Genomic DNA, 19985 nt, shown 5'->3' with positions numbered 1-19985 from the left:
AGAGAAACAAGTTGTTGGAGCTTCAAGGCTGAAATGAAGGCAATTGTTTTTGTAAAGTATACATTTTTTTCTCAAACATGCAGCCAATGACAGTGTGGTTTCTCTTTTATTTTGAACCCTCAGGTTGCAGCACTTCAGAAACGAATTGGAGACATTGTGGAAGTGGCTGCCATGTGTGGAGTGAACATCATCTGCCTCCAAGAAGCCTGGAGTAAGTGATCCCGTCTTTGTACAGATGCTCTGTACAGATGCTCAGTAAAGTGTGACAGAGAAATCAATGTCCACCCAACACCCACCAGGATTTTCTTGTGTAATTTGTTGGCTAGGTTTGCTCAGCATCCGCCTGCCAAATGGTCATTTTCCTGCCAGTCCCCAGTGGGAGTAATCTCAAAACCATCAGAAGTGCCTTCACATCTGTGGCATAGGGGGAGCACCCTCACGTTTGGCTCAGAAGGTTGTTGGTTCAAGTCTCACTCGAGAGGGTAATCTTGACTGACACTCCAATGGAGTATCAAGGGAGTGCTGCACCAATAGAGGTGCCATCTTTCAGATGAGGCATTAAACCGAGGCCCTACCTGCCCGCTCGGGTAGATGTAGGAGACCACATAGTAATATTTGAAGAAGAGCTGAGGAGTTCTCCTCAGTGTCCTGGTCAATATCTCGCCCTCAAACAGCAGATTGTCTGGTCATTATCTCATTGATTTGTGGGAGTTGGCTGTGAGCAATTTGGTTGCGGTGTTTCCTCCAGCAGTGACGACACCTCAAAAACTGCTTCATTCGCTGTTCAGCACTTTGGGACATCCTGAGGCCCTGAAATTAAACAAGTTCCAATCTTTCTGTTCACTCAGCTTATAGTTTTATGGGGTAAATTCCTCGATCTGTAAAACACAGCTTCCCGGGTGCACATTTCAGTAATAGAGGGCTTGCTAACTGGGGTTTTTATACTGAACCCACTGCACTATGTTAAGAAATGCTCCCTCAGGACAGTAAGAATGCAAAGTTGTTCCTGTTGAAGAGTCGGGTTAGACTATAGTCAGTGCCCACAGTCCATACTGTCTCCATTAAGAGGAGGTGCTCCGGTCCCTCCCTTGTGTTTATAAACCAGCTCCCAAGTGTCAACTTGTTTATGTTGGTCACATGTTGCCCTGTGAGTCAGAAAGTTAAGTAACTTAAATTAGGGGGCAACAGTAAATATATAAATAAATAAATTAGATCAACAGCACGGTAGCACAAGTGGATGGCACTGTGGCTTCACAGCGTCAGGGACCCAGGTTCGATTCCCCGCTGGCTCACTGTGTGTGGAGTCTGCAGGTTCTCCCCGTGTCTGCGTGGGTTTCCTCCGGGTGCTCCGGTTTCTTCCCACAGTCCAAAGATGTGCAGGTCAGGTGGATTGGCCATGATGAATTGCCCTTGGTGTCCAAAAAGGTTAGATGGGATATTGGGTTACGGTGATGGGGTGGAAGTGGGGGCTTAAGTGGCTTGGTGCGGACTTGATGGGCCAAATGGCCTATTTCTGCACTGTATGTTCTATATTGAACATAGAACTATGTTCTAAAGCAGATTAAGATAAATGTATGTAAGTGTAATAACCCTCTCGGGGCTCACAAGTATACCCTAATCGATCTCCCTGTGGGTTTTGTGGAATATGAGCTAGCCCGCTAGCAGACAGAGGCCCACCCAGTTGGGGCTCATAATTAGCCTGTATAAAAGCCGGCCTGGACAGGGCCCGGCATGTTGGTAGTTCCGACTTGGACTTGTACTGTGTGTATATGCCACCGTAGTGGCTGTTTCCTTTGACCGTGAATAAACTAGCGTTTACTCAACTACTTGGCCTCCAAGGTCTTTATACTGGCGATGAGATATAAACAGTGATTCTGATTCTGGACATCCCAGCTGCGTCGGGATATTGTCACGCAGCAAAGTGACCATGCCAAATTGTCATTAGTGTCCAAAAAGGTTGGATGAGGTTTCTGGGTTACGGGGATAGAGTGATGGTGTGGGCTTGGGTAGGGTGCTCTTTCCAAGGGCCGGTGCAGACTCGATGGGCTGAATGGCCTCCTTATGTTCTGTGAATTCTAAAAAGTGCTAGAAAACATTAACTATTTCCAGCCTGCAGAAACAGACAATTTAGAAATGCATAATGTAATCAGGCAGAGTCAGCATGGCTTCATGAAGGGGAAATCATGCCTGGTCTGTTTATTTAAATTCTTTGAGGTTGTAACAAGCGGCTAGATAAAGGGAAACCAGTAGATAGAATATACTTGGATTTCAAAAAGGCGTTTGATAAAGTACTGCATCAAAGGTTACTTAATAAGACAAGAGTCCATGGTGTTGGGCCTACTTTGTTAGCATGGGTTGAGGATTGGCTTAGACAGAGAATTGGGATAAGATTATCATTTTTAGGATGGTAAGCTGTAACTAGTGGAGTGCTGTGACCACAATTATTTATGATGTATATGAATGCCTCGAACGAGAGAGGTGAATGTACTATTGCTAAATTGGCGGATGACACAAAGATAGGTAGGAAAGCTACTGGTGAGGATGACACAAAATAATCTTCAGAGGGATAGAGATACGTGAGTGGGCAAAAACTTAGCAATGGAATAAAATGGAGGAAAGTGCGAAGTCAAAGCAACTGAATATTATTTAAATTAAGAGAGGCTGCAGAAAACTAGCACAGGGAGATTTGGGGGTCCTCGTGCATAAATCACAAAAAACTAACATTCGAGTTCAGCAGGTAATTTGGAACGCAAATGGAATGTTGGCCTTTATTTTGAAGGAATGGAGTATTAAAATATAGCAAAAACTATACAAGGGACTAGTTGGGTCACACCGGGAATACTGTGAACAGTTTCGATCCCTTTATCTAAGGAAAGATATACTGGCATTGGAGGCAGTCCAGAGAAGATTCATTAGATTGATCCCGGGCATGGAGGGATTTTCTTAGGAGAGGTTGAGTAGGTTGGGCCTATACTTCTTGGAGTTTAGAAGAATGAGAGGCAACCTTATTAAAAGATATAGGATTCTCAGTGGGCTTGACCGGGTAGATGCGGAGATATTGTTTTCTCTCATGGGAGAATCTAGGAGCAGAGAGCATAATCTCAGAGTAAGGGGTCGGCCATTTAAGACACAGATTAGGTGGTATTTCTTCCCTTGAGGGTAGTGAATCTGTGGAATTCTTTATTGCAGGAAACTATGGAGGCTGGGTCATTAAGTATGTTCAAGGCTGAGAAGGGCAGATTTTTAATCAGGAAGGGAAACGAGGATTATGGGGATGAGGCAGGAAAGTGGAGTCAAGGATTATTACATCAGATCAATCATAATCTTATTGAATGGTGGAGCAGACTCCATGGACCAAATAGCCTACTTCTGTTCCTACGTCTTAAGGTCAAGTTAATGTGTGGAAATGCATATAGCTTGATCAGCAAGTTAGTAAGCTGCAGGTACAAGTGGCCATACAGGACTAGGATATGGTAATAATAACAGGGGCTTAGCTTTAAAAATTGAAAGGTTGTAGATTTTATATTCTTGGCCACAAATTGAGGACAGATGAGGAAAATTGGTGGCAGCATTAGTCAAACATTTCTATTTCACAATGGAGCAGATGCTTCAGCTGAGGGGTCAATTAGTTGAGAATGTATTGGTTAGAATGGAGAAACAATAGAGAAACTATTAAACTGCTGGGTATATATTATAGGCAACCAAAGAATGGGAAATAAATAGAGGATCAAATTACAGCAAGGTGCAAACATTACAGCACAGTGAAAACGGCGGTGCTTTCATTTTCTTTTATCAAAAAAAGACTGGGATAGTAAGAGTGTAAAGAACAAAAACAAAAGAAGAATTCCTGAAATGTGCACAGAAAAACCGTCCTGATCATTGGGGATTGTGATAATTTCAGCTCTATTGTATTATATATATATATAGTGCAGTAAGGGTTAAAAGCATAGGTTAATCTGTGTATGGTTGCTGCAGTAGTGTTTTTAGAAATCCTGGTTGACAAGGCAGCTAGGCTTTTTGGAGCCAGAGATACAAATGCAGCATCGTAAAAGTTTGGACTAATGGAGTTTTATTTATATTAAGAGGGTCCCCATGCAGAGTAGTTAAGAGACATTGGGCACGATCTTCCAGAAACAATTCCAAGTGTTGTAGTGAGCGGGAATTGCTGCAAGTTTCCCGGTGCTCAGCCCAGCAAAATCGGCAACGCAATTCAACGTTAATTGGTCCACTTAACGGAGCCTCACGGGCTTCTCGCCGCAAATAACGCCCCACCAGTCGATTCGCTGGGACCGCGCTCATCAGCCCCCGCTAACAAGGCTGAGCAGACTTAAACTTCACTTGCTCAGCCAACCCAGCCAGCTCGCAATAATGGCACCAAGGAGACCGGCCCCAGGATTCTGAGATGCTGACCTCAGGAGGCTCCTGGAAGTGGAGGGGACCAGGAGGGATGTCCTGTTACCCCGGCGGTCACGGAGGGTGAGCCACAAGGCTGCCTGGGATGAGGTGGCAGCAGCCATTAATTCCAACAGTATGACCAGGAGGACTGGCCAGCAGTGCAAGAAAGGTCAACGATCTACATTGGGCAGCATGAGTGAGTAAACACCATTACCCCCCCCCCCCCCCCCCCCCCCCCCCCCCCCCCGGCAAGGGAGCATCCATCCCCCATCTCTCCAAGTGACCCCAAACCCACCTTCACACCCCCTCACCCACACTGAACCATGCGTGTGGCTAACAATGCTCTCACTCTTTCCTCAGGAAAAGCTCTCCCACAATTGGCGGGAGAGGGCCCAGACTGGTGGAGGGGTGCCAGACTTCAGAATCATCACCTCCTTTGAGGAGCTGACCAGTGTGGCCGAGGACAGGGCGGTCACCAATGTGGAGGCTGGCGGACACTGCAGAGGTGAGGAACCACCGGGATCCACCTGGAAAACCTGCCAAACGTGAGTAGTGACTCACGTAGCCTTACCGACTGACCCACCCTCCCACTGACCACATGTCCATTCTCCCGCAGGTCCTCCAGCCAATGGACCCGACCAATCCCGGGTGGCCCCCTCTCCTGACTCCGAGGAGAACACCTCGGAGGAGAACTCCGAGGATGCCACTGTGATAGTCGCAGCACAGCTCTCATCACCACCCTCCACCAGCACAGATACACACATCTCAGTGGGGCATGTTAGTGCTCAAGCTCTTGGGGCACAATCTGGTGAGCACCACACTGCTGCTGATGTACATCAGGTGGAGGCAGGAACCCCAGGCAAGACAGCAGTGAGAGATCTGCTGGATCCCAGAACCCAGATGGGTCCCAGCCTGATGCTGAGCCTGTGGTACAGAGCTACCCGGAGCTCCTAGAGACAATAGGGACCAACCTGAACGTTCAGAGGGAGATGTCAGCATCACTCCAGCAGATTCATAGCCGCTTGGAGGAGTCCCAGAGGCTATGGCGTAGGAGATGGTGCTGACAATGAGTGGCACCGAGGCCAATACTGCCAGGGTGGTGACCGCAGTGGCGAGCCTGGTGCACAACGTCGGCACAATGAGTGAAAGTGTCCAAGGCGAGGACTTCCGGTTGCGGCTATGCAGAGCTAAGCCGCACGTTCGGCAGCTCCCGCTTTAATAGGACTTGTGGGCTCTTTTAAGGGCCCCAAACGGCGCTGATTCGACGATTCCCGGTAGATAAAGGGGTCCGGAGCAAAACCTCCCGGGATTTATGGTGCGGACTCGGAGTGGGGCGAGGAGAAAAACGGCAGCAGCTCCCCTGGAAAAGCCGGAGAAGGTGTACAAAATGGCGGCCGGTGGAGCCCCCGAGGAGTGGAGGCAGTGGGCTGAGGAGCAGCAGGCGGCCCTTCTGCGCTATTTCACGGAGCTGAAAGGGGAGTTGTTGGAATCCCTGAAGGTGACAACAAGTAAGCTGCTGGAGACCCAGACAACCCAGGGTGCAGTGATACTTGAGTTGCAGCAGCAGGCCTCTGAGCGCGAGGAGGAGCTCGTGGGGAAGGTGGAGATACACGAGGCGCTTCATAAAAAGTGGCAAGATCGGTTCGAGGAGATGGAGCTTCGGTCACGGAGGAAGAACCTGCGGATCCTGGGCCTCGAGGAGGGGCTGGTGGGGTCGGACCTGCCGGCCTATGTGGCCGTGATGTTGAACTCGCTGGTGGGAGCAGGATCCTTCCATCGGCCCCTGGAGCTGGAGGGGGCCCACAGAGTACTGGCCAGGCAGCCTAAGGCGAATGAACCCCCGCGGGCGGTGCTGGTGTGGTTCCATCGGTTCAGTGACCGGGATTGTGTTCTCCGATGGGCCAAGAAGGTGAGGAGTAGTAAGTGGGAGAATTCGGTAGTGTGTATCTACCAGGACTGGAGTGCGGAGGTGGCCAAGCGGAGAGCCGGGTTTAACCGGACGAAGGCGGTGCTCCACGGAAAGCAGGTGAAGTTCGGCATGTTGCCGCCTGAGCGCCTGTGGGTCACCTACAAGGACCGGCATCACTACTTTGAGTGCCCGGAGGAAGCGTGGGTCTTTGTGCAGGCTGAAAAGTTGGACTCGAACTAGAGATTGGGGGCTGTGGGAGTTTCGCTATTTTTGTATCATTTTTTATGCTATAGCAGGTTATTCCGTTTGTTTCTGTTTTTTCTCTCGCTTTCAGACGATGTGGGTTATAGTTTTGTGTTCTAAGGTGGGTACTGGGATTTGTGGTTGATCTGTGTCTTTGTTTGTGCGGAGTTGGTGGTTGGGTTGGGACTGCGGTTTGGGAGCTGCGTTGGTGGGGTGGGGCAGTGTGAAAGCGCGGGCTTTTCTCTGGTTTCCCGCGCTGCAGAACGAGGGGGTGGAGCTGATGGCGAGGCTCATGGTTATTAGACCGGGCTTCCCGCGCTGAAGCGGTGCCAAGGAGCTGATGCAGGGGAGGAGGGGGGACCTCATATCGGGAGTGGTCGGAGTTAGAGCGGGAGCTGCCGGGGTCAGCAGAAGTCAGCTGGCTCACGGGAGTACAGTGGAGGGAGAGTCGCGGCTAGGAGGGGTCCTAGCCTGGGGGGGGGGGGGAGATACCGGGTTGCTGCTGGATTGGCCAGGGAGGAGTTGGTGCGGGTCGGGGTGAGGTTCTATCGCCGTGGGAAACGGGCCGAATGGGTGCTGGCCAGGGGCGAGCAGTCGATGGGCTATGGCTAGTCGAGGGGGGCGGGGTGCCCCTTGATCCGGCTGATTACATGGATCATGAGGGGGTTGAATGGGCCGGTTAAGCAGGCCCGGGTGTTTTCGCATCTGAAGGGGCTGAAGGCGGACGTGGCCATGCTCCAGGAGACCCACCTGAAGGTGGCGGACCGGGTCCGTCTGAGGAAGGGGTGGGTGGGGCAGGTTTTCCACTCTGGGCTCGACTCGAAGAACCGGGGGGTGGCGATCCTGGTGGGGAAGAGGGTGGCGTTTGAGATACCATATCCTTATCTTGCATGAAATCAATCCTGGAGCGGGATATCCTTTCCTCACAGTTTTGCAAAATTAAAATACAATATTGGGGTTTCTGTCCAGCATCCTAGCAACTATTGGAGTCTGGTCTGGGATCATAATAGGATGGAGGCTGAGCTGGATCTTATTCTGGGAGTGAAATGGAGCAAGTGAAGCCTGTTTCACTGGGGGAGCATTTGGTTAACAGTGAGCATGATCTTATCAGTTTTAGAACAGTTACAGAAAAGGGTAAAATACAGTCAAACATATCAATACTTGAATGGAAGATGGCTAACTTGTGAGTTAAAAGAGATCTGGCCCAGGTGGATTAGAATCAAGAATTGGTAGGCAAGACAATCATTGGATAATAGGACTTCAGAGAGGACATGGTTCAGGTATACAGCTTCAGCTACAGCTGAAGATGTAGGGCTGGATTTTCGCAGATCTGGACTGACTCTGTGGCATTTTTTAAAATGCTGGGGAAGACCCGGTTCCAGGTTCCCTGGCACCATTCCTGGTGCCCCCAATTTTCGCTAGCATTGGATAAGGTTGGTGCGGAGCACATTGCATTCCAACCTTGCCGGTTCGATAGCGGGAGTAAGCATCTCCTAGTCTCTCGCAATTTTTATGGAGTCGGACCAGATTAAAAGGACTCATGGTTCATGGCCCCACAGAGGGTGACGCGAACCATAGTCTGAATGAAGAAACCTTTTAAAAGACAAGTTTTTAGAAGGTCTTGCCCATGCCTTTGCCAATCTATGCCCCTCATACCCTCCATTCCAACCTATGCTCATCCCCCCTGCCCCCAACGGCCCCTCGTACCCTTCAAATAACCCCTTATGGTGCCTCATATCCTCCATGCCAACCAATGACACTTTCATACCCATTCACCCTGTATACACTCTGCACAAAACCAACTAACCTGATAGTAACAAAAACAAAAGCTTTACAGAAAGCAGTCATTCATTCATAACTTTCTCAAAATAAGCTGATTTTACAACAGCCCCATAAAAATGGTTGACTCTTAACTGTTCTCTGAAATGGTCTTGCACGCCACACAATTCGAGAGTTGTTACAGATAGGCAACGAATGAAGTCTTGAAGAGTGACGCCAATCAAGACCTTTAAAGTATCCATAGCAGAAACTACAAACACTTGTCGCCTCTTTTGTTTTGTGTAAATAAACATTGTGCAAATAACAAATTAGATCTAAGAGAGAGCTGTCAATCAAGAAATGTGTTCCCTTGGATGCAGCTGTTTCAGAAGATTAATGGCTTGTAATGACCACCTCCTGTTTAAAACAAAAAAAAACCCACTCCCCAGCAGTCCTCACTCACCATAATGAAGTTTCGAACCTGGAGCACCAGGACCCTCATGAACAACCCCAGCAATGATAGACCTGAGCACTGTGTCTCCGATATCAACATTGGAGCCCTATGTGAGACTCAATGTGCAGGAAAAGCCCACCTGCAGAAGAAAGGTGGTGGGTATCCAACCCTTCAAACGCCATTTGCCCCACATGTGGGCAATGTCTGCAGATCGCTCATTGGACATAACAAACATCTCAGAATCCATCGAACCAGAGTGGAAACAAGTTATCCTCACTCTTGGGGACTGTTCCTCATTAAATATAAAGCCACTGTCAATCTCTATTGGTTTATGTTTGGCAACAAAGCCGCTTCATTTTGTATATAATCTCTTGTATTTTAAGGGTTTGTCTGTTGTGAGACACTGGGATTGATTGGGTGTGGTTGAGCCATGAACAGTGGAGGCAAGATGCTTGGAGCAAAAATAATAGAATTTCACAACAAAGGAGCAGCAATAGCTGCCAGCCTGGGAAGCATTTTGAACCTCTCTTGTCAGTACAATAACTGCTGAAATGGACAGCGACATGGTGGATGGAATTTAATGCAGGGAAGTGCGGAGTGATACATTTCCTCAAGAATAATGAGGAGAATCAATATGAAGTAAACCGCACTGTTTTATAGGGAGCTGTAGAAACTGGGGCTTCTTCACACATCTTCGAGGGTGGCTGGACAAGTTGAAGGCTGTTTTAAAAGGAAAAAGCAAATGGGATCAATGATCCCTCTTATATTGTATGGACAGGTAGTCAGAGCAACAGGGAGTAGATGGCGTGTGTCTCCAACATTCCCTTTAATACTTAGGCATGAGTAGCCATGTGTCAATCTTAAAGGGACCACAGAGTGAAACAAGCCAACTACGCACAACAAACAGGCAGTAGAGGGAACATTGGCTTTATTATAGAATCAGAGAATCCCTACAGTGCAGAAAGAGGCCGCTCAGCCCATTGAGCCTGCACCGACTCTGTAAAAGAGCTCCCTACTTAGACCTGTAACCCCATGTAACCTTTGGACACCAAGGGGCTATTTAGCATTAGTGGGATAGAGTGCAAAAGGAAGTAAGTAATGCTAAACCTTTATAAAACACTGGTTAGCCTTACTTCTCCCCAACCACCCTCCCTCCCTTCTCTCCGCACCCCCAGCCCCACCATTTTGAGCTGGTGAATGGATCTATTTGGGTAGTTCATCAAGAGTTGTATCATTCTGTGATTACATTGGACTTTGATTTACCTTTGAATTAGTGAAATAAATTAGTGAACAAAATAAATTAATCAGTAAACTCTGCAAAATCGAAAGGTTTTCCTCACCTCTCCTCAGGAGAGGAATTGATGATGTTTGGTGTTTCCTTTCCTGGGCCCTTGCTCATCCCAAGCGTCTTTTTGAACAGTGCTCAGTCGTATTTCTTTGCTTAAAATTCCTGCGATCTTTCTTTTTGTAGCTATGCCCTTTGCCTTCTGCACCAGAGAAAAGTTGCCATGGACAGAATTTGCTGAATCTGCAGAGGATGGTCCGACTACCCGATTTTGCCAAGAGGTGAGTGGTTTCCCCAAATTACTAGCAACCATTTACATAATTTGCATATAATTGCATTTATCTAGCACACTTAACAGTGAAATGCCCACAGTGCTTAACAAGAGCAATATCAATTTAAGAAAAAGTTTGACACTCAGCCACTGAAGGATTGGATTGGATTTGTTTATTGTCACGTGTACCGAGGTACAGTGAAAAGTATTTTTCTGCGAGCAGCTGAACAGATCATTAAGTACATGGGAAGAAAAAAAGGAATAAATGAAAATACATAATAGGGCAACACAAGGTATACAATGTAACTACATAAGCACCGGCATCGGGTGAAGCATACAGGGGTGTAGTGTTAATGAAGTCAGTCCATAAGAGGGACATTTATTTAGGAGTCTGATAACAGCAGGGAAGAAGCTGTTTTTGAGTCTGTTCGTGCGTGTTCTCAGACTTCTGTATCTCCTGCCCGATGGAAGAAGTTGGAAGAGTGAGTAGGCCGGGTGGGAGGGGTCTTTGATTATGCCACCCGCTTTCCCCAGGCAGCGGGAGGTGTAGATGGAGTCCATGGATGGGAGGCAGGTTCGTGTGATGGACTGGGCAGTGTTCACGACTCTCGGAACAGATTTCTGGACAGATGACCAAATACTGGTTTGAGGAGGTAGGTTCAAAACAAGAGGATTTTCCAGTGGAGTGATTGAAACTAGGAATGCACAAAAGTCCAGAATTAGTGGAGTGCGATATCAGAGGGTTGTGGGGCTGGAGTAAATTCCAGAGATGGGCCATGGAGGGATGTGAAAACAAAAATGAGGGGTTGGATTCTCTGTTTTTGGGACTATGTGTTCCCTGCCATCATAAAAACTAGCCTTTCACAACAGAAAAACTGGGGTGAAAGAGCCACATATTCAAAGTCTTGCAGAGGGCTAGCAGGGACCCGACGTGAAACTAGCAGCTTTTTCTGCAGATACGGGCCCCCGCACTTCCGGGTCAGAGGCCGCGTATCCACACGGCAGCGGCCTCCAGCGCGATGTTGTGCTCCATGGCAAACTCAGACCATGGAGCTGGACCCTCCAAATAGTGCCCCCGATCGGCCGCGCGCCCGACCTGGACCGCCCGCTCAAAATTTGTCCGGTGCCGTATCAGTCCCCCCCTGCCCTCGGATTGGCCCACCCCGACCATGGCAGCCGCGGACTGAGTCCGCAGACACCACGCTAGTGTCTCGACCAGGAGGACCACATTAGATCCATGCCGTCGGGGCTTCGGCCAGTCGTGGGTGGAGAATGGCAGGGCGGGCCTCCAGTAATGGCCATAGATAGGTGATAGGCGGCGCAGCGTGCTTTTCGGGGTCCGGAGAATGGGGGAATCGGCAGCAGTCCTGATTTTGTATGCCAAAATGGATTCTCCGCCCCGGCGCCGGTCGCGATTTCGGCATCGGGGTGCGGAGAATCCAGCCCTCAGATTTTATAATTGAGACATTGTCGGACAGAACTATTTTTAGGTCAGTGAGGGGTAATGGATGAATAAGGTTTGAAGTGAGGTAAGGTACAGGCAGCAGAGTTTTGGATGAGCTCGAGTTTGTGTAGATTGGAAGATAGGAGGCTGGCCAGGAGTGAGTTGGAATGGTCAAGTCTAGAGGGAACAGAGGCATGGATGAGGGCTTCAGTAGCAGATGAGCTGAGTTTGGGTCAGGGCTGAGTAATGTTTTGGAGATGGAAGTAGACAGTCTTCATGCTGATGCGGAGATGTGGTTGAGAACCCATCTCGGGTCAATGCCACACTTGCACACAATCTTTCACAGCTTCAGACAATTGCCAGGGATAGAAATGGTGAGCAGGGGATGGATTTAGTCTTCCTAATCTTTTGTTGTTGATGATGGTCACACAATTTTCTTGCTCCATAGGAATTTTGTTGACATTTTTATTTTGACCTGCCAAATAATCAAAGCCTTTTGGCTGCTGAATGTCTTTACAATCACATGTCCTATTGTCCAAGAAACGGGCACTGCCTGACTTGTGTGCTTCTGCACATTTTAATCGACTGAGTAAATTACTCTTGAGTTAATTTGCTACGGTAAGATGACAATGTCTGTGACAGTAACTTTCTCATTTGTTTGTACGAATGTTGTTCTACAGTGCTAAGCATGATAAATGTAGGAAATGCTTATATATATTGTATTATATGTCTGTTGCAATAATGTTATTAAAAGAAGTTGGGTTAAGATATCCAGATTATATGTCTGTAAAGCTGTCATTAAGGCGTGCGTGAACAGCTAGACAAGTTGTCATGTCATTCATGGGAGGGGCTGGGTCTTTAGAATTTCATTTTCAGCCCTGCCCTTTGCCTGTTTTTAGTTTCATTCTTAGAATTCTGCTCTGGGTTCTGAAGAAAGGAGTTGTGTTTCTTGGACTGACTTCTGAAAGCTTCTCGCCAAAGACTTTGTGAATAAATCTGTAAGCCACTAAGTGTTAACTTTTATTAATAAGTGACATTTGACATGTGTGTGGATTTTGCTTAATTGAAATTTCAGACGCAAATGGAAAAGTAAGCTCAAGGACCTTTATTTTTTTAAGAACTGTTTAACTGTTAATTGAAACACTTTTTTTTCCCTTCGATTTTAATGGGATTAGTATTGTGTTAATAATGGGGTTAATCCTGTTCTAATAATAAAGTTTATTTTAATACAGAAGATCCCTATTTGTCTGTGGAATCACTCCTTGGGGTGAAGTATCATTTCCTCACAATTTATAAATTGATAAATTATTGGTTTCCGGTTTCCTAATATAAATTGGGGTCTGGCCCAGTACCGCGATACAAGAAAGTACAAATCCGGAGCTGTGGGAACTAATTTTTAAAGTGTATTTCCACCTTTTTTTTTTTCCCTTTGGTGAATATTGCAGAGGTGGCAGAAGGATTTTTGGGACGATTACCAGTCCCATGAACCGCTTCATGGAGTGCTCCTTCCAAGGCCAGCAAATTCTAACAAGAGACTTCTGGCCCAGAGGTGGAGTGTAACCACTGAACCGCAAGACTTGTTGGGGGATTGAAGGGTTAGAAATATAAATCTGACATCCAGATGGGGTGTAAATATATAGAACAAAACTTCCTCTCATCTTTCATAGATAGTACATTTCCCATAACATTACTCGTGAGACGTTAGCACAAATGATCCCTCCAACCTGTGGCTGTTACGCTGTTGATCTCCCTGCATTTTGAAATGTATTGCAAAAGGAATGCTCGCCCTCATGGCCGGGAGTAGCTAGTTTGTGCAGAAGCCTTGAGGTACACAAAAAATGTGTCATCACCTTCCCTGTTGATGTGTACATGGACTTCCAGAAGGCATTTGATAAAGTGCCACACAACAGACTTCTGAAAAAAGTTAAGAGCTCATGGATTAAAAGCACAGCAGCAACATTTATACAAATTTTGCTGATAGTCACAGGAAACAGAGTAATGGTAATAAGTTGTTTCTCAGACTCGAGGAAGGTATACAGTAGGGTTCGCAGGGGTCACTACTCAGACCATAGACTTGGATGAACAGGGCACAGTTCCAAAATTTGCAGATGACACAAAACTTGGAAGTGTTATGAACTTTGAGGAGGAAGATAGTAATAAACTTCAGAGAGGATATAGTCTGGCTGGTGGGATGGCCACCAAAGATGAAATATAATGAAGAGAAGTGTGAATTAATACATTTTAGGAGGAAGAGCAAGAGAGACAATATAAAATAAAGGATACAATTTGGTGGTGGGGGGGTTGGGGTGGTGGTGGGGGGGGGGGGGGGGTGGCTGGGGGGTTAGTGGGGGGGTGGGGCTGGAGGGGGGGGGGCTGGGGGCCCGACATTGCACCCGGGACACATATGGAGTCATCAGACTCGAAACATTAGCTCTTTTCTTTCCCTACAGATGCTGCCAGACTTGCTGAGAGTTTCCAGCATTTTCTTTTTCGATATAATTCTAAAAGTTGTACATGTTATAAATGTACAACTGCCTTCAGCCAGATCCAATTTTAGCTAGTGGGATGTCCAAAACATGACTTTTGCAGTTAAGACCTATCGGGAGAAGGTCTAACATTAGCAAATTCTTTGGAGAGGTAGGATACTGTTTTGGGTAGGTACAGGGTTGGGAGAGGTAAGGTGCCCCTATGGTATTGTTAAAAGTATGCATCAATGTACCTAAAAAGTGGATAAACTCATTGGAACTGTCAAGGGAGCTGTTAAGGGAACTGTCAAAACTCATTGGCACAGTCATGCTGTCAAGAGATTTCAATCTCCTAACCTTTAATTTTTTTCAGTCCTGCAGGTTTAAAAAAGAAAATAAGTGCTGACTATGTCACCCCGTCTATTGACATGAGCCTGAGAGCTATTATAAATTATGTGAATTGTGTTACATGATTGATTGGATGGCATGGTACCATTGTTGCTTCACAGCTTCAGGATCCCAGGTTTGATTCCCGGCTTGGGTCACTGTCTGTGTGGAGTCTGCACGTTCTCCCTGTGTTGCGTGGATTTCCTCCGGGTGCTCCGGTTTTCTCCCACAAGTCCCGAAAGGCGCGATGTTAGGTCATTTGGACATTCTGAATTCTCCCTCTGTGTGCCTGAACAGATGCCAAAATGTGGCAACCATGGGCTTTTCACAGTAACTTCATTGCAGTGTTAATGTAAGCCTTCTTGTGACAATAAAGATTATTATTATTTCAAAATCGACATTATCACAGCCGGATAGTTCACAGTTGGTTGGCAGCTCCAAGTGCTTGTAAAGTCTCTGTTGTAGGGCTGTGAATGCAAATTCTCATTGTTACAAGGGATGAAGTGATTTAAGGAATTTAAATGCAATGAATGAACTTTTATCAATGAGTTTTTTTTAAACAGTGAATTGATCAGTAGGCACTGCACTTTCAGATGAGAGGGTGCTAAAAATATTTGAGAATGGCTCTAAGAGATCAGTTATGTGGCTAGGTTAGAAAATCTGGAACTCTTCCCCTTGTAGACAAGCGAAGGGTAATAGATTTGATCAAGGTATTTAAAATCATGAGGGGGCTGGACAGAGTAGATAGAAACTGTTCCCATTGATGAAAGGGTCAAGAACCAGAGGACACAAATTTTAGGGGAGTGGCAAAAGAACCAAAGGCCACGTGAGGAAAGACTATTTTACACAGCAAGTGGTTAGGATCTGGAGTGTGGTGGAGACTGGTTCAATTGTGGCTTTCAAAATGAAATAGGAAGAGCACTTGAAATTAAGGATTATGATTAAAAAGGTGGGGTAGTGGGACTAGCTGAATTGTTTGTGCAGAGAGCTGGTGCCTGCACGGCAGACCGAATGGTTCAAGAAAAGCACTGAACTCTGGGGAACCCCACTATATACCTCCCTTCAGCCCGAAAAGCAAATATTCACACTGCTCTATGTTTCCTGTCACCCAGCCAACTTTGTTTCCACTGTTCCTTTTGTTCCATGGGCTTTAATGTTGCTGATGAGCCTGTTATGTGGCACTTTTTTAGAAACCTTTTGAAGATCCATATGCATCACTTTTTACCCTCCGTATCCTCAGATACATCTCACTTGGTCCTCGTGACTTATCAACTCTTAAATACAGACAGTCTTTTTAATTACCACCTCTTTATCAAATTTTAGCCCTTAAAAAATGACCTGTTTTACTGTGACTTTGGCAACATCTTCTTGGAAAGACAGATTGCAAAGTACACATTTAGTATCTCAGCTAGGCCCTCTACCTCTATGCATAATTTTTTTTAAAGTTCATTTACGGTATGTGGGTGTCACTGGTTAGGCCAATATTTATTGCCCATCCCTAGTTGCTCTTCAGAAATCCCCTAATTGGTCCAACTCCTCTTAGCATTCTTTTATATGCCTATCGAAGTCTGTTATCTACCTGCCTCTACTCATGCTCTATCTTTGTTTTGTTTCTTTTTTCACTTCCTCTCCTGAGCTTTCTAAATTCAGCCTGGTTCATGAGCTGGAATCCAAACTGAATCTCTTCCCTTGCCTGATGTAGAACTAACAATAAGGACTGGAGATTGAAACTGGCCTCTGCTGATGTGTTTGGCTCCATACCACAACACATGGTGTATTTTCCTATTCAAACTTTGTGTTTTGATGGATTTTTAGTGCCAAATTCTATAACAATTGCACTGGGAACAAATTGTAATTTAGCAATAATTTTGCCATTTGTGCATTTCAGCCAATCTTTCCAATCAGTACTTTTGTTTATTTTACAGAGTTCAATTCTGTCTACTCTAATAATGCATTAGGCCCATGTCTACCAGCGAGTAAACGGTTTGGGGAGCTCATTTATCTTTTGGAAAATCTTTTAGCTCATGCACAGGGTTTGATTTTACCTGTCTTGACAGAGTCACTTTGTCAAACATTGTAGGTGTCAGATGCATCATTGCAGTTTATGATTTTAGCATGTAAAGTGAACGGAAGGGTTTTGATGCAATAAATAAAGCAAAATTGTCAGGAGGGTCAGTACCAGAGGGCACAGATTTAAGAGAATTGTTTTAAAAAAATGCTTGGCAGAGAAGAGGAGAAAAGGTTTCACTGGCAATCTGAACATAAAATACTGCAGATATTCAATCGGTGCGACTCTGGATGCTACCTGACCTGCTAAACGTATGCAGTTTGTAGACTATCGGTGAGCTGCACAGAAGTATGTCCCCCGCAGAGAGTGACAAAAGCAAGGAGTGACAGGAAAAATGCAAGGACAAGACAGCCCAGGCTGCTGTACACCTTCCAGCTGGATAAACCACTATTTTGCTGAAACCAGATTCTCTGAGCAGAGCCTCTACCAAATCGTGCAACGCAGGGGCAAGATAGTGGGAGCTAAAGAGAAAGAGAATGTGTATTTTATTTTTAAAGAGTTGATTGAACACGAGATGGCATCCATGAGGAATATGCACTATCATACAGGGTTGGTGCATATCTCTGAGACAATACTGTAAACACCACCTGAGATGGTCTTAGCATGAATTCAGCTGCCCTGAAACCTTGCAAACACTTGCAGGGTTGCTGCATTTTTAAGCATTGATCACAAACCAGTGGTACGATAAAGGACGGGAATTTCTTCCTATTTGCAAGCACACTGGCTGCTCTGATTGGTAGCCATATGGCTACAGTCCAACATGCCCTGTACCTGAGGGAATCCTGCCATTGAGATAAAGCTGACAGCTCCCTGGGCTAAACATGCAGCATCCATGTAAAATCTGATGTCCGATTACCTTGCATACAAGGCATCCATTGCCTGAGTGATGCAGTTATGCGCAAGTTAAAAGCTAAAATAATCCTTAAATTCTGGAAAAGCCCAAGAGGATTGGAAAACTGCCAATCCGTTATTCAAAAAGGAGGGAGACAAAAACAAGTAACTGTAGGCCAGTTGTTGTAATAAGAGAGCATTTAGAAATGCATAATATAATCAACCAGAGTCGGCATGGCTTCATGAAGGGGACATCGTGCCTGAAAAATTCTTAGGATTCTTTTGAGGTGATTAACGAGCAGGATGAATGAAGGTGAACCATTAGATGTACTATACTGGAATTTCCAAAAAGCGTTCAATAAGGTACCACACAAAAGGCTGTTCAATAAGATAACAGCCCATGGTGTTGGGGGTAATATATTAGCATGGATAGAGGATTTTCTAACTGATAGAAGACACAGAGTTGGGATAAGAGGGCCATATTCAGGATGGCAGGTTGGGTGGATTGGCCATGTTAAATGTGCAGGGTTACAGGGATAGGGTGGGAGAGTGGGCCTAGCTAGAGAGTTCTTTCGGAGGTCGGTGAAGACTCGATCAGCCAAATGGCCTCCTTCTGCACTGTATGGATTCTAAAGAAACCTCTCAAATCGCATAAATTTAAAAGCACTAAACTCCACCTAAACTGACAATGACTATGCTCTGGAATCTTTTGTCCAGCCCTTGCATGAGAAATTGATGGAAATGTGTTGGCTGGCTGCCCGTGTTGCGCGTGCGATGACTGCAAAATCACTGACAAGGAGGTGTTTATTGGCCTTAATTGGCCCTTTAATTATCAGCGGATGCTGTACCCACTTCCGCCGGGGGGTGATACCGGGGAGGATGGATGCAAGGTTCCGGGGATGGGAGGCGAGGGGAACCGGGAGATAAAGGATTTGTTTCTGGGAGGACGGTTTGCGAGCTTGGAGGAGCTGAATGAGAAATTTAGGTTGGTGCGGGGGAGAGCTTCCGGTACATGCAGGTGCGGGATTTTGTGAGGAAGGTCTTCCCGACCTTCCCAATAGCGTACGCCTCTTTGTTGTTGGAGGGTGTGCTATCAGCGGGGCAGTTGGAGAGGGGGGGGTCAACTCAGTGATTTATTGGGAGGATTTTGAAGGACGATAAGGTGTCCATAGAGGGGATTAAGTAAAAGTGGGATGAGGAGTTGGGGGCGGCGTTGGAGGAGGGAGTATGGTGTGAGGTGCTGCAGAGGGTGAATGCTTCGACTTTGTGTGCGAGGCAGGGGCTGATCCAGCTGATGGTGGTGCACAGGGTGCACCTTACAGCGTCCAGGATGAGCCGGCTGTTTGAGGAGGTGGAGCATATCTCTGAGCGATGTGGGAGGGGTCCTATGAACCATGTACATATGTTCTGGTCCTGCCTGAAGCTTGAAAGGTTTTGGAGGGCGGTTTTCAGCACCATCTCGGGAGTTTTGCACGTAGATTTGGAGCCTGTTCCCCTGGAGACCGTATTCGGGTTGTCGGCCTGGCTGGAGTGGCAAGCGGGTGCGGGGCAGATGTCTTGGCCTTCGCCTTGCTGATTGCTCGTAGGCAGACCCTGTTGGGGTGGAAGTCAGCTTCTTCACCCTGTGCCTCGGTGTGGCAGGAGGACTTGCTGGAGTTCTCAGCCCTGGAGAAGATGAAATTTGTTCCGGGGGGTGGGTGGGGGGGGGGGGGGGGGGGGGGGGGATGAGTTCCATAAAAGCTGGGGTTTGTTCATTCTGCATTTTGGAGAGTTGGTTACCATTGACTGGGGGTGGGAGGTTTAATGTATTGGGTAGGTTTATTGTTTTTGTAAAATGTAAAAAGTTGAAGATTTGGAATAAAAATGTTTTTTTTTAAATGACTTCAGAGAGCCAGCACAGACACAATGGGTTGACTGGTCTTGTTCTGTTCTGTAATCATTCTAGGTTTCTAGTGTAGAGAGGAAATTAAAAAAGGAACCATGCTGAAACAGGCAAAGTAATACTGTAGCTGCTGGAATCTGAAAGAAGAACAGAGGACATTGGAAAAACTCAGCAGGTCTGGTAGCGTCTATCAGGAGAGAAACAGAACAAAAGACAGGTGGGGGGGTGGGGTGCTTTGTAATGTATTAGAATAGATACCATGAACTTTTAGTATTAAAACGGTCAGTGGTTGGTGTTTAGAACTAATGATGAATATATTTAAAACTTGCGCATTATGTTGAGAAGCATTCAGAGTAACTTGCTGGGCAGGATGATTGACATTGAATCTGGGCCGGGGAGGGCTGGGAATCACATCTGCTTGGTCAAATTATCTTTTTTCATCTTTTGGCTTTTTGTGATGCTTCCTGTGCAAGAACTCGGCAGCCAGCAGTCCTAACTCATATTTTTTTCCTGAAATTAAAAGCCCTTCTCTCTCTGTTTTTCCATCCCAGCTGCAGCCATCAATCTTTAAAAACACCAGGTCATCATCATCC

At 46.3% G+C, this 19985-nt stretch overlaps 1 protein-coding gene across 1 annotated transcript in view; it reads left to right on the top strand.

Annotated features, from left to right (window-relative positions):
• upb1 (ureidopropionase, beta) overlaps window positions 1-19985 on the top strand; it is a 188542-nt gene that overhangs the window by 34709 nt on the left and 133848 nt on the right. The window contains exons 3-4 of the mRNA XM_038793997.1: window positions 124-211; window positions 10231-10325. Coding sequence (XP_038649925.1) covers window positions 124-211; window positions 10231-10325 — 183 coding nt within the window. The remainder of the gene's footprint in view (window positions 1-123; window positions 212-10230; window positions 10326-19985) is intronic.

This window comes from Scyliorhinus canicula, chromosome 1 (genome assembly GCF_902713615.1).
Source record: "Scyliorhinus canicula chromosome 1, sScyCan1.1, whole genome shotgun sequence".
NCBI classification, from domain to species: domain Eukaryota; kingdom Metazoa; phylum Chordata; class Chondrichthyes; order Carcharhiniformes; family Scyliorhinidae; genus Scyliorhinus; species Scyliorhinus canicula.
The sequence above is the reverse complement of the archived record's forward strand: the minus strand, read 5'-3'. Positions and strand labels throughout refer to the sequence as shown.